Genomic DNA, 14,642 nt, shown 5'->3' with positions numbered 1-14,642 from the left:
AGTGCATTGAAGTAAAGAATACAATGACTGCTAGTACTGTTTGGTGCCAATGCCTTTGTCCATGGGAAGGCACTAGCAGTTTCACCCACCACTGCTCTGCATCATCAGTTCAAATGTTAACATAGTGAAAAAAGCAAATCTACACTAATAAAAGAGAAAGATGCAAATTTGCCATATCTTCGCGACACCCACCAGTCAATTAGGAGTGAGTATGCAAATTAACCCAACAAAGATGGTGGGTTAATTTGCGATAGTGATGATGCAGGTGTTCTGCATTGCACCAGCCGCTCGGGCCTCTGGGCAGCGTGGGAAGGTGGAAAGGCAGCTCCACTGGAGAGAAGGCAGGGCCAGCAGCCGGGGAAAGAAGGCCCATTCTTGCACAAATCTTCGTGCATTGGGCCTCTAGTTACTATTATAAAAACCACTGGACTTTGCAGATCCCCTGAGAACGACAGTGAACCACTGCTTAGAAGCAAGGAGTGGCTAACACAAAACCTGGCACAGGTCCTAGCACACAGTAACCACTAAAAAACAAGGATAGGGAACCACAATGCTTGTTTATGTGCTTCTGGGGACTCGGGAGCAAAGAGAGCTCTTACCTGTGTGAGATAGAAGACATGGGTGTGAGGGACTGTAAACAGAGCATTGACTGCACCACGGAAGGTATAGATCTGCTGGTGTGGGTCCCCTACAAAGATCTTCCCACATGGCTGAGACAGAACTATATTCATGATCGCTGCAAACAATAAGAGGGAGCATAAGAGCTCTCAAATAAAGCCAGCCTACATTGCAAAAAGAAACCACACTTGAGACAAAAAGGGATGAAAATGCTTTCATGAAACTGAGCCAGTTGTCTTGTCCTGCAGTACAGGCACATTCATTCCAAAGAAATGATTTTATAACAGACAAAAGAGTTTCTAATCCTAAGAATGTAGATTATTTTAAGTCCTGAACACATTTTTTTTTTTTTTTTTTTTTTACTGGAGGAAATATTGTATCCCAATTCTTTATTTTTTTCACATTATAAAGATAATATAATAATTGTAATTAATAGTTATTTGCCACTTTATATATTTCAAAGGCCGCCGGGACCGGTTTGGCTCAGTGGGTAGAGCGTCGGCCTGCGGACTGAAAGGTCCCGGGTTCGATCCCGGTCAAGGGCATGTACCTTGGTTGCGGGCGCATCCCCAGTTGGGGGTGTGCAAGAGGCAGCTGATCAATGATTCTCTCTCATTGATGTTTCTAACTCTCTATCCCTCTCTCTTCCTCTCTGTGAAAAATCAATAAAATATATTTTAAAAAAATAATAGTAATAATATATATTTCAAAGGCCTTTCTAAACATTTTATTTTTTTATTTTTTTATTTTTTTATTTTATTTATTTATTTATTTATTTGGCAAAGCAAAGCAAAGCTGTTTATTTAAACCAGCAATGAGTTTTGGAACGAGGCCTACACACTTGAATACTTGGTTGATTTTTTTTTTCTCTTTTTTAATTAAATTATTATCTGTGTACATATTTTAACATTGCCCCCCCCCTCCCATACATACCCTCCCTCCCCAGAGTTTTGTGTCCATTGTTTGTACTTATATGCATGTATACAAGTCCTTCGGTTGATCTCTTATCTCCCCCAGATCTCCCTACTCTCCCTGCTGTAATTTTACAGTCTGCTTATTGCTTTACTGTCTTTATATCTGACTTTCGGTTTGTCAGTTTATAATGTTCTTTAATATCCATAAATGAGTGAGGCCATGTGGTATTTCTCTTTCATTGACTGGCTTATTTCACTCAGCATGATGTTCTCTAGTTCTATCCAGGTTGCTGCAAATGATGAGAATTCCTTCTTTTTTATGGCAGCATAGTATTCCATTGTGTAGATGTACCATGGTTTTTGGATCCAATCATCTGCTGACGGGCACCTAGGCTGTTTCCAGATTCTAGCTATTGTAGATTGTGCTGCTATGAACATAGGGGTGCATATATCCTTTCTGATTGGTGTTTCTAGTTTCTTGGGATATATTCCTAGGAGTGGGATTACTAGGTCAAATGGGAGTTCCATTTTCAGTTTTTTGAGGAAACTCCACACTGTTCTCCACAGTGGTTGCACCAGTCTGCATTCCCACCAGCAGTGCACGAGGGTTCCTTTTTCTCCACAACCTCGCCAACACTTGTCGTTTGTTGATTTGTTGATGTTGGCCATTCTGACAGGTGTGAGATGGTACTGCACTGTTGTTTTGATTTGCATCTCTCGGATACTGAACACATTTTTGTATATGAAAATCACATAGACAAATATAAAATGAGGTAAATTATATTTTCTCACTAATGTTATAACCTAAGGTCCCAAAATAACCTACAAAGTCGCACTGCCTATTTTCTCCTAGAGGCCCGGTGCACAAATTCATGCATGGGTGGGGTTCCTTGGGGTGGCCTGGAGAGATCAGGCCCCGGCTCACGCCCCCAGCCTTGCAGCCCCTCCTGGAACCTCACCTTGGCCTTGCACCACCCCCTCACCTGCTCCACTATCCCCCCCGCAAGGTGATTGATCAAGGCTGGGGCCTCCCACCTGGCTCCCTCAGCACCTGGGAGCCGAGCGGCAGCCCTGCCCCCTGCCGCCATCATCTGCGGGGCCATCTGGCCCCTGTTTGCACCTGCCTTGGCCTGGCGCCGCCCACTCACCTGCTCTACCATCCCGCCACAGTCCCGCTCTCATCGGGGCCCATCAGGGCCAGCAGCGCCTCCACTGCCACCCGCTGCCAGCACTGTGTCACCAACACCTGCCATGTCCCGCACCCACCCCTGGTGGTCAGCGCACGTTATAGCGAGCGGTCAAACTCCCAATTGAATGACCGCCCAAGGGGACAATTTGCACATTAGGCTTTTATTATATAGGATTAGCCACTTGAAAAATATACAACACAAATTGTTCACTCTAAATTGACCGTCTTTTCCCACTCAGCATGAATCTAGGTCCCTATCATCTGATGACCTATGCTTCATCAACATTTAAAGCATAACCTGAAGCAAAACATTTAGAGGAAAATTAATCTGTCTTGGGTGAGGGAAAGGACAACTGCTGAAATCCAAAATCAAATAATAAAGGCTTTCTGAATGACTAAATATCATTTGCTCCTCTTCCTTAGAACAAATGAGAATAATCAATTTATTTCACATATATGTCCTCTTATATAATCATGATATTGTTTCTAAGTGTTTGAGACTGCTGATGTCCAAAATAATTTATCACCTGGGGTACAGTCCTGGGCCTCATCCACAAAGATGGCGTCAAAAGAGTCAAGCAAAGGCTTGCTCAACTGCCAGAGTTTCAAGTAGCCTAAAAGAAGGGAGTACAACAGTCAGAACTCATAACTAAAGCAGTTACATTGAACAGCAAGATTTGGAAATTTGCATACCATCATGAGTCATTTGGTAAGCCTCTTCTCTGCAATCCTCTAGCTTCTGCATGTTGTCCCAAATGCGGCTTGCTTCAAGAACACTGTTCTAGAAAACAAGTAATTGGTAACTCCTAGTTTAAGACCCTGGAAAAGACAGCACCCTGAAATCACACTTTCATTTCCACATAGGGAGCAGAGAGCAGAATAAAGACACCATCCCAGTTCGGTGAGTGGCAGTCACTTCCCTAACCTCCTTCTGGCTCCATGACAGCCCAGTGACAGAACATTGCTCAGACAACACAAAATCTGGTGGACTAGAAAAGGCTAGATCATGTCTATAGATTTATGACTAACAATTAATTCATAAAAAGAATGGCAAATGACTGAAAAAAACTTGTTAAAAATTAGAAAAGAGATTCCCAATCTTTAGATTCATCAGCAGCCCAGACAAACTCCTACAAACCCTGGGTTGATGCCTCATTTTCTAAATGGGAAAACCAATGCGAGAACTAAGTAAGATGTCCATGAGTATTCTTCACAAACAAAACACTTTACAACTCCCAGCTATCACAATTAGCCTACAATCTCACCCTCCACCATTACTTCCTGCCAGCAATTATGAAAAAATGAAAGACAAATATAACACTGTATCATGTCAACTCTTCTCATTTACTACCAGATCCCTAACACTAAAGATATTTCAATACTCACCAGTTTTTCACTCTGTTTAACCATGACTCTCTGTCCGTGGGTGTCCTTACACCAAATAGGTACGTGATCAATATTCAGTTCATCATCAGCCGAGGCAAAGAAGTTTTCTAAAGTCTTACACACTAGCTTGGCCCTTATGAATCCAGCTTTCCCTTCAGCAAGGACAAAATTGACCATGAAGGGTGTTAACTTGAAGAAATTCAATTTCTTCTTTAACTGGTACCTGTAAAACATACCCCAAATGAACAGTATTTGGCTTTATATTACTGGTACCTGTAATATCCCAAATGAACAGTATTTGGCAATGCCAACAAAATGTGTCCCCCACTCCCAATCCCCTTCTCTGAAATGACACCACAAAGTCACTCTCAGTATCACATATACATGAGAGGGAAAAAGCCAGAGAAGTTAAGCCAGATCCATGTATGATTTGGAATGACTTCATTAAGCTTCCAGGAATTCATACATATTAACCCTGAAGATGCAGTAGCTCATGGCAGATACTACTAATTCAAGATGCAGACCAAAATCCAAGAGGCCCTAAGTAAGGACACTCAAAGCTCCTTGAAGGCTTCATATCCAAGGGAATGCCGATTCAGAGGCTTCAAGAGACCTGGGCCAACTGCAATTCAGCTTAGCTTTCTCTCTCTTGCCCAGTTCCAAGGACACCCTAAAACTGACCAATCATATTGCTGATATTCTGACAAGTCATCCTGATTTTCTGTGCTTCAGTTCCAGAGAAATGAGAGAGATTGCCCCACCTTAGACATTACTTGTAAACAATGTATTTTTATAAGGTAAAAGTATAAATCACTACATCTATCTTTCTATTTCCTGTCTATAAATGGAGATAAAAGCATTCAATTTTCTTAGTGCCATTATGGTGTAAGTCCATATGTGATCATGATAATTGCAACATGAAAACAGTAATTAGACATAATAATAATGGTGGCAACACAATACTCACTTCTGCCCAACGTGTCTGTACGCCATGGAGTGAAAGGTTCTGCAGGTGACATTGCTGGGGAAGACTCGCTCGGCCTGCTTTGCGATGCTCTTGTTAAATGTCACATAAAGAAACTTGCTCCCAGACCACTTTTCAGCATACTTGACCAGGGTGGATGTCTTCCCAGTACCTAGGGAAGCCAAAAGGAAAGGAAATGACCTTCTGACCAGGAAAAAGTGTTCCAAAGGATGCCTCGGTCAAGTTTTATCCACATTTATCTCGCCTCTTGCTTAAGACTAGAGAGTAACAAGTTTTCCAATACTGATAAAAATGAACAACGGTATAATGAAAAGAATAGCAGATTCTAAACCAGATTAATCTTTGTTGGAATCATGGCTCTGTTAGCTAAGTAGGGAAGAACAAGCCACTTGGTCTCAATGAAATTGAGAGTGTGCTTCTCAGCCATGAATGAGTAACAGAAGGGTCAGGCAGGAAAAAGATAATCCAAGTAAAAGCAGAATGCAATAAATGGTAGCTATGGCTGGCTTAGGACTTATTAATGCTTCGATGGCAAGAGCATATAAATGAGATTCATTCTGAACTCTCTTCTCTTCCCTACCTCTCCACCAAACATTCAATCATTCAGTTAGTCAACTGTCATTCATTTAAAAAGTATTTGAGTAGAGTACCTACTACATGTTCAGTTGTATGCTAAGTACTAGGCGTATATTAAAAAACATAAAGCAAGGTTTCTACAATATAATCTAGTTGGACATAAAATACGAATACAGTTGAAACAACTAGAACAAAACATAAGTATAATGATAACACAGTAAAGTGAGAAAGAATATGGATTTGGAAACAAAATAAATTTCACTTGTCAAAAAAGAAAAGAAAAATAGTATTCCATTTCCAACCTTACAGGGCTGTTTTGAAGATGAATGACACAGTGTAGTATTTATAAAGTATACATGTTGCTATTCCTACTGTATAATCAGGTGCCAAACAATTAATAAGGATTATTAGTTATAGGTAAGAGTTCAGAGGTCATATAGGACTCAAATGAATAAAGAAGCCTCCATCAAGAAGAACCAGAAATGATGGGAGCCAACATAGCAAAGAACAAAGGGAGGCGGAGAAAAAAGGGAAGGAGAAGAGGAGGAAAAAGGCAGGTTTTTGGAAATAGATACAGTTTTTATTTCTACTTCTATCACTTATTTGTTTATTTAACTTGGGGCTTAGTAATTTTTTTCTCTGAGCTTCAAATCCTCATCTATAAAACAGAGATAACTAACCAACCTTACAGAATGCTGTTAGGATTATCACAGTGCCAGGCACATGACAGGCATTTAAGAAATGGCTACTGTTGTTTTTAGTAAGATATGTAGGCAGAAAAAAAGCGGAAAGAAATTCTAGGTAGGAAAATAGCATGAGCAAAGGTTCAGACAAAAGAATAACCAAGTACTTTAAGAAACTGTATGAACAATGCATTGACTGAGTCATGAGAAGAGTCAACAATATATTTGAGAATGTAGGTTAGAACCAAATGGTGGAATGTCTTTCTTGACTTCACCCAACAGAAATCAGGAGCTACTGAAACTCTGAAAGATTAATGTAACATGCCAGTACATAAGCAATCAGTGATTGAGCATATATGATGATAAATGACAGGTTGGATCAATCCCTTTGGTAACTACTCTGCAAACTAATTCCTATGAACTATGTCTCACCAGGAATGTGGATGCTCCCCGGTGTGGTAAGAAAAACCAATATTTATTGGCAACTGCTTTTTAGATTATTTCATTGAAGTAGTTCAATAACAAATCCAGGTAAAGATATTCTGGCAGGTAATAGGGAAGAGAGATGTAGTGATAAGTCATGAACCTGACTCTCTATTCCAGTATTGGCAAGCTCTCTTACCTGCAAATGCCATAATTTTTACCACCTGGAGAGGTTCCATCTTATGGTTCACAATCAGCCGTTGTTCATGTGTAAGTTGGATGGTTTTCCTGCTATAATCATTAGAGAAGATAAATTAGAAAAACACAATGGAATTGAAAAGACCAGGTGACATACTATCAAAAACCAAACAGGCAAATCAGATAAGCAAAATTTAACCAAAGAAAAGATCTCCCTTTTGAGGTGATAAAAATGTTCTAAAACTAGACTACGATATTGATGGCACACTCAGGAAAATTACTAAAAATCATTGAATTGTAAAATTAAAATGGGTGAATTTTAATTTTAATCTTCAAGAATGGAAGACCTCTCTCCCTCTCTCTGTCTCTCTTTCTCTCTCTCTCTTCCTCTTACTTATCTATATACATACCCTGGTGAAACCGATGTTTCCTCTTTAACTTCTGTGGCCTGAGTACAGAAATTCTCCTGAAGATACAGGCAATAAAAGATGTTGTAGTGAATCCTAACAGGGAAAAAGCAGATTTAGAGAATATCAAATTAAGCCATAATCTATATCTTATTTTTCCTAGGTTGAATTTAGATTCTTTACCATTGCTTAAAAAAAAAAATTAAAAACCTACCACCATTTTATGATAAAGGAAAGAAAAAAATTAAATATACCTAGAGCTGGCCAAAGCCCTCTTGGAGAGCACAATTCTGGGAAAGACCCTGGCTCCAGTGTGCAATGGCAAAAGGAGAGATCAGGGCATGTTCTTTGGGGAACGAGGCATTCATTAGCTGAGACCATATAGACAAATAATCACAAAAACAGTATGAATCAGTTGAAAACAAATGTAAATTCTGCTCCTAGAGAGATTCTTGTTCAACATTAATGTAACGTCATTTTATCTTTGTGAGCCCCTGTTTTTCCCTGTGAGGTGATACTGGTTTAGAAGCATGAAGAGCTTTCTATCTTTTAAGGCCCCAAAGGAAGGGTGCTACACGGGTAATAAGATATGATTACTAAGAACTAGAAAACAAAACATTCTCCAAGTCACAAATAAGGACCATAGACCACACAGTGCACTCAAAAGAGGCACTGGACATATCCCATCACAAGTCACTCCAAACCTCTCTATGTTCACATGAGCCCAAACTCACCTCCTTCTATCACCAATTGCCCACCATTTAGTGCATTGCTCCCTGTTCCTGGAGTGAGAACAGGTAGCCTCCACACATCAATCTTTTTGATGAAACAAATACTTTTACAATACAACATTTCAGTCTCTGGTCACATTAAGATTTCTTTTGCCCTGGATTCCTCCTCCTCCTTTTTCTTTTCTTTTTTTTTTTTAAGTATGGTATATATTTTTAAAAATAGTTTATTGAGTTTTAGAGAGAGACTAAATAACATTTAGACTAAATAACATTCCAGACTCTGATCACATTAAGATTATCTCTCAGGCCCTAGCTGGTTTGGCTCAGTGGATAGAGTGTCAGTCTGGGGATAAAAGGGTTCTGGGTTCCATTTCGGTCAAAAGCATATGCCCAAGTTGCAGGCTCAATCGTAGTGGGGGGTGTGCAGGAGGCAGACAATCAATTGTTCTCTCTCATCATTGATGTTTCTATCTCTCTCTCTCCCACTCTCTTTTCCTCTCTGAAATCAATAAAATCTAAAAATAAAAAACATTATCTCCCAGGACTGTATACTGTTAGAGCTTGGAGTTGAGACCACTGGTGGCCAATGAATCACAAGTGTATGTGAATGGCAAGTTTTTCGCTAATAAAGTTCTCTAGCCCAATAAGTGGAATTTGATAGTAATCCTTGCTATAAGTGGAAAAATAAAAGATTACCTCCCAGGTAAAGCAGGGGGAAAAAGATATAAACACAATATACATGTTTCCCATTCCTCATATATGTCCATGTAAACATGCAGATAATTTGCAGGTTCATATTTGCACTTGTGATCATTATTCATCATTTGTGTATTTGTCTTATCTGAATTATGTATGAAACTCCTTCCTCCACATCTCAATGCCATGGAGTGGGAACAACATAAGCAATATTTAATGAATGAATTAAAATATATTTCAGAAACACAGTAAATACTCTGACATTTATGGAGACTAAATGGAGACTTTATCATGACTGACTGGGCCACAGTTCACCTAGAACCACCACCATGTTACTCCTAAGGCTCACTAATTCCAGAAAGGAAATCCAAGTATCCTCTCTAGGTTCTCCTGGAACTTCTGCACTGTCACACTGCCCATCTCCAGGCCAGGGCCTTCTAGAGCTGGGCTTCATACCTTAAATTTCACTTTAACTCCTTACATGGTCTACACAACATCTTCCTCATCTGGTCACTGCAGACTTTTCATAATCATATACCACTTTCCCTCTTATTCACCACATGTCACTAAACTTCTCTATTCTTTGTATATACTAAATTCATTCCCATCTTTGCGCCTTTAAGTTATATATTCCTTCTGCTAAAATGCTCTCCCGACAAAAATGGCCAGCTCTTCCTGACATTCAGGTTTAAATTCAGATGTTACTTCCTCAGGGAAGCTTTTTCTCACCCAATCTAAAGTAGTACTCCTCATTTCCTTTGCCTATCACTCGGATTTTTTTCTTTGCACTACTAATCACTCAGTAAAATGTTACGCAGTATCTGTCTCCCAGCACTAGAAAACAAAACTGAACAGTGTGAGTTTTATGGCTTGCCTAGTGTTCCATTGGCAGAGCTGGGACTGTGGCATGTCTAGGACCTTTCACTCTATCAGAGTTTCCATTCTCCCTCCTGCCACTTTACCGATTGCTGATGTTAATTCCCTTCTCCCTCATGGCATAGAGAAGCACAGCAATGCAGTATAAGATCTCAGTGATGTCTGGCATTGTCACGGTGGAGCTTGGTCTTCTGAGGCAGAAGAGTAACTGCTGGATGTCATTCACACTGCTGGAGAGGAGAACAATGGCTGCTACCAAAGCCCACATGTTGACACCCTAGAGTGCGATGGGCCAGAAAGGGAAGAAAAGACCCCAAAACACAGGTCACAATTAATAAAGATCACATCAAATAACCTTTCTTTTGCCCTGGATTCTTTCTTCTTTTTTTAAAAATATGATATATATTTTTTTAAATATTATAGTTTACTGAGTTTTAGAGAGAGAGTAAGTGGGATAGAGAGAGAGAACCAATGATGTGAGAGCGCAACACTGGCTGGCTGCCTCCTATATAATCCCTACTAGGAATGGATCCTGCAACAGGGCATGTGCACTTGACTGGCAATCGAACCAGCAACCTCTTGGTGCATAGGACTATGCCCAACCAATTGAGCTACACCAACCAAGGCTATATTCCTTCCTCCTAATCACTTCTGAATTTGAGTGCTTAGTGTAACTAAATAACATGTGTTAAGTATTTTACATCGACTCCTGCATACAGATGATGCTCTCACCTCCCTACCCTTCTTCTCCACATCAGTGTGAGCTCTCAGGTCCACAAATACTCAACAGAGTCACAACAGTATCACTATTAAATGGGTACCTACTTTTGAAGCACAAAAGATGGGAGATTCAAAAGAAGACAGCACTCTTTAGGGGGGAAGTCAAGACTGACAATTCTCTGGCATTAAAATAGTAATTTACTACTTACTATATGTTTTTATTTAATAATTATTAAATATTAAGTAAAATATATCTCCAAATAAATATGAAATAAATTATTTAAAATCTATTATTATAACACAGTATGCTCCACTTTAGTAATGTCTAAGAAAATGTTCACTAATATAAAAATAGTCAAAAATCGGACATATATCTTTATCATTCTTAATTTTACTACAAGTCCCTCTGTTAAAAAAGAACGCATTCCAAGAAAGGTACATTTCCTGCACCTCTCACTACCACCATCCTGTGAAAGAAAACTCACTCCATCATTGTCAACAATCACTTCACTGAAGACAGAAAGATAAATGCACATGGATGGGTTTTCAGTCCTCTACTGGCTGCAGAATACAGGTTGAGGTTGCATTGAGCTTCCAAAATAAAATTTGAAAATCCATGATCTAAATGAGAAGACATAGGTCAGGAAATTCAGGACTATTTCCAGCTTCTCATTAACTAGTTGTACATCTATAACAAGACCATGAATTTCTCTGGTCCTCATATAATCCACCTTGTTGATGGAATGGGCTGCCCTGCAAAGAAATCCTTATTAATCAAAGTATTCAGAGGTTAGATGACCATCCTCTGGTTAAGGATTCCTCAATGGAATGAAACATTAAACTGAATGTGTTTTTTTAACATGTTAATTTATTTTTATTTTTTTTATTTTTAGAGAGGAAGGGAGGATAAAAAAAATTTATTGATGTGAGAAAAAAACATCAATCCACTGCCTCCTGTATACCTTCTACTGGAAATCAAGCCCACAATCTGGGCATGTGCCCTGACCAGGAATTGAACTGGCAACATATTGGTGCAAAGGAAGACACTCAAGCAACTGAGCCATACCAACCAGGGCTGAACTGAATGCTTTTTTTTTTTTTTTTTTTTTTTTAATCTTGACAGGGTCTCTGATATTTTCTGAGCACAAATCTTATTAAATTATTGAGCAATTCTGACTTATGCAATCACATGCTTCATTACTCATCTCCGCAGCAGAGTGGCAATTAGGAGAATGAAGCTACCCTGTACTGTTAGAGAGGGCTAGAAAGGCATGTCCACGGAGATGCGCAAGGCGGGCACCCCAAAAGGCTTGCTGGGACCTAGGCCATTCTCTAAATATTCACTAGAGCCGGGACCGGTTTGGCTCAGTAGATAGAGCGTCGGCCTGCGGACTGAAGGGTCCCGGGTTCGATTCTGGTCAAGGGCATGTACTGTGGTTGCGGGCACATCCCCAGTAGGGGGTGTGCAGGAGGCAGCTGATCGATGATTCTCTCTCATCGATGTTTCTAGCTCTCCATCCCTCTCTTCCTCTCTGTGAAAAATCAATAAAATATATTTTTAAAAAAATAATAATAATAAATAAATAAATATTCACTAGAGGGGTGTTTTATGTGTGTGTGTATGTTTGGGGTTTTTTTGGGTTTTTTTTTTTTTGTTTTTTTTTGGTTAATTCTCATCCAACGATACTTTTACCATTGATTTTTAAAGAGTGGAAGAGAGGCAGGTGAGAGAGAAAGAGAGAGACAGACACATTGCTTGCCGCCCATACGTGCCCAGACCAGTGCAGGGTATGTGCCCTTGACCGGGATTTGAACCTGAGACCCTTTGGTACAAGGGCCAATGCTCTAATCACTGAACCATGCCAGCCAGGGCTGAACTGAATACTTTTTAAAGTTACTTCCAGATTTAAGAATCTACAACAATATGGACTTTTACTTCTCTAAGGGGACCAATGACAGGATTAAGGCTTCAAAACAGAGATTAAGGAAATATTTTTTAAATAAATCTAAAATAACCTTCAGTCAAAATTAATCATCACTACACTTTCCTTCCATAAGAAAAAGATGTCACTTTCCCCCAAAATTCCTCACAGCTTCTTCACTTACTGCAGCAGCGATGTAAAGGTCAGGGAGGTGTTGACGCACACAGGCCTCTGCCTCAGGAAGGAGGTGGTGATCCCTCAGACTCCACAGTGCTTTTCCAGGATCCACACTTGGGGAGCATTTCGTGGTGGCTACATAGCTATAAGACATTTACAAAGGAGTCCATGAGAAAGATGATTACAAGTTATTAGATATGCAAAAGGACTTCAGAAACTGTCTTCTTCTAAGGAGAAAAGCAACTCACCGGATGAGGTTCAGCACACAAAGATCTGACTCTTTCTCAATACCCTGGTTCAATAAGATGCCATCTACTTTGCTGACAGCTTGCTCTTCGTTCATCAAGTATCGATGATACAGCTTTTTCCAAGGAATGAACTATATAGTTGAAAAAATCCAAAATAACATGTAAGCAATGGCTATTAGAGAGCAGATTAGGCCACAAACATATGGATTACCTTCTACCAATTAAAAAGCAATTATCCCTGACTGGTGTAACTCAATAATTGAGCATTGATCCATGCACCAGGAGGTCACCAGTTCAATCCCAGGTCAGCACACAAGCCTGGCTTGTGGCTCAATCCCCAGTAGGTGGCATACAGGAGGCAGCCAATCGATGTTGATGTTTCTCTCCCTTCCTCTCTATCTCTAAAATCAATAAAAGCATATTGTTTTAAAAAGGCAATTATAATTCATTCAAAAGATGAGCAAATGGGCTACAAACATTACATAAATTTGGGTTGGAAACTAGGAGAACTACATCTTGGTTTTGATTCAAACACTAACTTGACATAGAATCTGGGAAAAGCTGGTACTTCAATTTCACTATCGAAATATCAGCACACAATAGCTCAGAGTTTCAATGACAACTAAATAAAATGAAAGCTGTGTCTATACTAATCTCAGGCAAGAGAGACACTAAGTCAGAAATTATTATAAGAGACAAAAAAGACTATATAATGATAAAAGGGTCAATTTAACAAGAAGATGTAACAATTATAAGTATATATGTACTAACAACAGAGTTCCTAAATCTAGGAAACAAACACCAACATAATAGAAGGAAGAAATAGCAACATAATAGCAATAGAGGCTTCAATACTTCACTTTTAAGAATGGATATCATAATTAGTCAGAAGAGCAATTAGGAAACAATCATTTCATTGGACCTAACAGACCTATACAGAACACTCCACCCAAACACAGTAGAATATAGTCTTCTCAAGTGAATGGAACATTTTCCAAAATAGATCACATGCTAGGTCACAAAACAGATCTTAACAAATTTTAAAAGATTGAAATTATAGAAAATATTTTTTTAAAGATATATTTTATTGCTTTTTTTACAGAGAGGAAGAGAGAGGGATATCGAGTTAGAAACATCGATGAGAATCATCGATCAGCTGCCTCTTGCACATCTCCTACAGGGGATGTGCCCGCAACCAAGATGCATGCCCTTGACCGGAATCAAACCTGGGACCTTTCAGTCCGCAGGCTGACACTCTATCTACTGAGCCAAACCAGTTTCGGCTAGAAAGTATCTTTTTCAATCCCTGTGGAATGAAACGTGAAATCAGTAGCAGGGGGGGAAAAACACACAACAACAACAACAACAAAGTAAGAGAAAACTCCCACAAATATATGAAAATTAAACAACACACTCTTAAAACAAGCAATGGGTCAAAAAAATCATGAAGAAATTATAAAAATACCTTGAGACAAATGAAAACAAAAACACAGCCTACCAAGACAGATATGAGGAACTCTACATGGGAGTGTGAGTTGGAGCGTTAAAACAACATGTGGAAAGGAATATACAGTCTTTGGTTGGAATGCAACAAATCATGTGCTGTGGATAGAACACAAGGATGTGTTGAGAAGTGAGCAATGAGGCTGGGATAATAAAGTGGGAAAAACATGGAAAGCCTTACCTGCCTCCAGGAAATTTGGATATTATTCTGGAGGCAAATGGAAACTAAACACTATAATCAGAAGTATGTATTGGAGAATCAAGATGGTGATGTAGGTAAATGCTGGTACTCATTGCCTCCCAAAATCACATCAAAATTATAAATAAAATACAGTACAACCATCATTCAGAACCACCTGAAATCTGATAGAAGTTTTACAACTAGAGAAA

The 14,642-nt window shown here is 39.3% G+C and overlaps 1 protein-coding gene across 3 annotated transcripts in view; it reads right to left on the bottom strand.

The window, feature by feature from the left end:
• The window catches only part of FBH1 (F-box DNA helicase 1), a 39,113-nt gene that overhangs the window by 14,089 nt on the left and 10,382 nt on the right, over window positions 1–14,642 (bottom strand). For 2 of the 3 annotated variants that reach the window (XM_084868204.1, XM_084868206.1), the window contains 10 exons: window positions 12,750–12,880; window positions 12,509–12,644; window positions 9,769–9,959; window positions 7,383–7,475; window positions 6,974–7,065; window positions 5,075–5,243; window positions 4,108–4,330; window positions 3,415–3,502; window positions 3,249–3,335; window positions 600–736 (listed from right to left, as the gene is read on the bottom strand). In XM_084868204.1, the coding sequence (XP_084724330.1) occupies window positions 600–736; window positions 3,249–3,335; window positions 3,415–3,502; window positions 4,108–4,330; window positions 5,075–5,243; window positions 6,974–7,065; window positions 7,383–7,475; window positions 9,769–9,959; window positions 12,509–12,644; window positions 12,750–12,880 (1,347 nt within the window). The remainder of the gene's footprint in view (window positions 1–599; window positions 737–3,248; window positions 3,336–3,414; window positions 3,503–4,107; window positions 4,331–5,074; window positions 5,244–6,973; window positions 7,066–7,382; window positions 7,476–9,768; window positions 9,960–12,508; window positions 12,645–12,749; window positions 12,881–14,642) is intronic. The other variant, XM_084868205.1, reaches the window with a different exon arrangement.

Source organism: Pipistrellus hanaki (genome assembly GCF_964339955.1).
Source record: "Pipistrellus hanaki genome assembly, chromosome: 1".
In the NCBI taxonomy this organism is placed as follows: Eukaryota; Metazoa; Chordata; class Mammalia; order Chiroptera; family Vespertilionidae; genus Pipistrellus; species Pipistrellus hanaki.
Note: the sequence above shows the minus strand (reverse complement) of the source record. Positions and strands in the feature narration are given on the sequence as shown.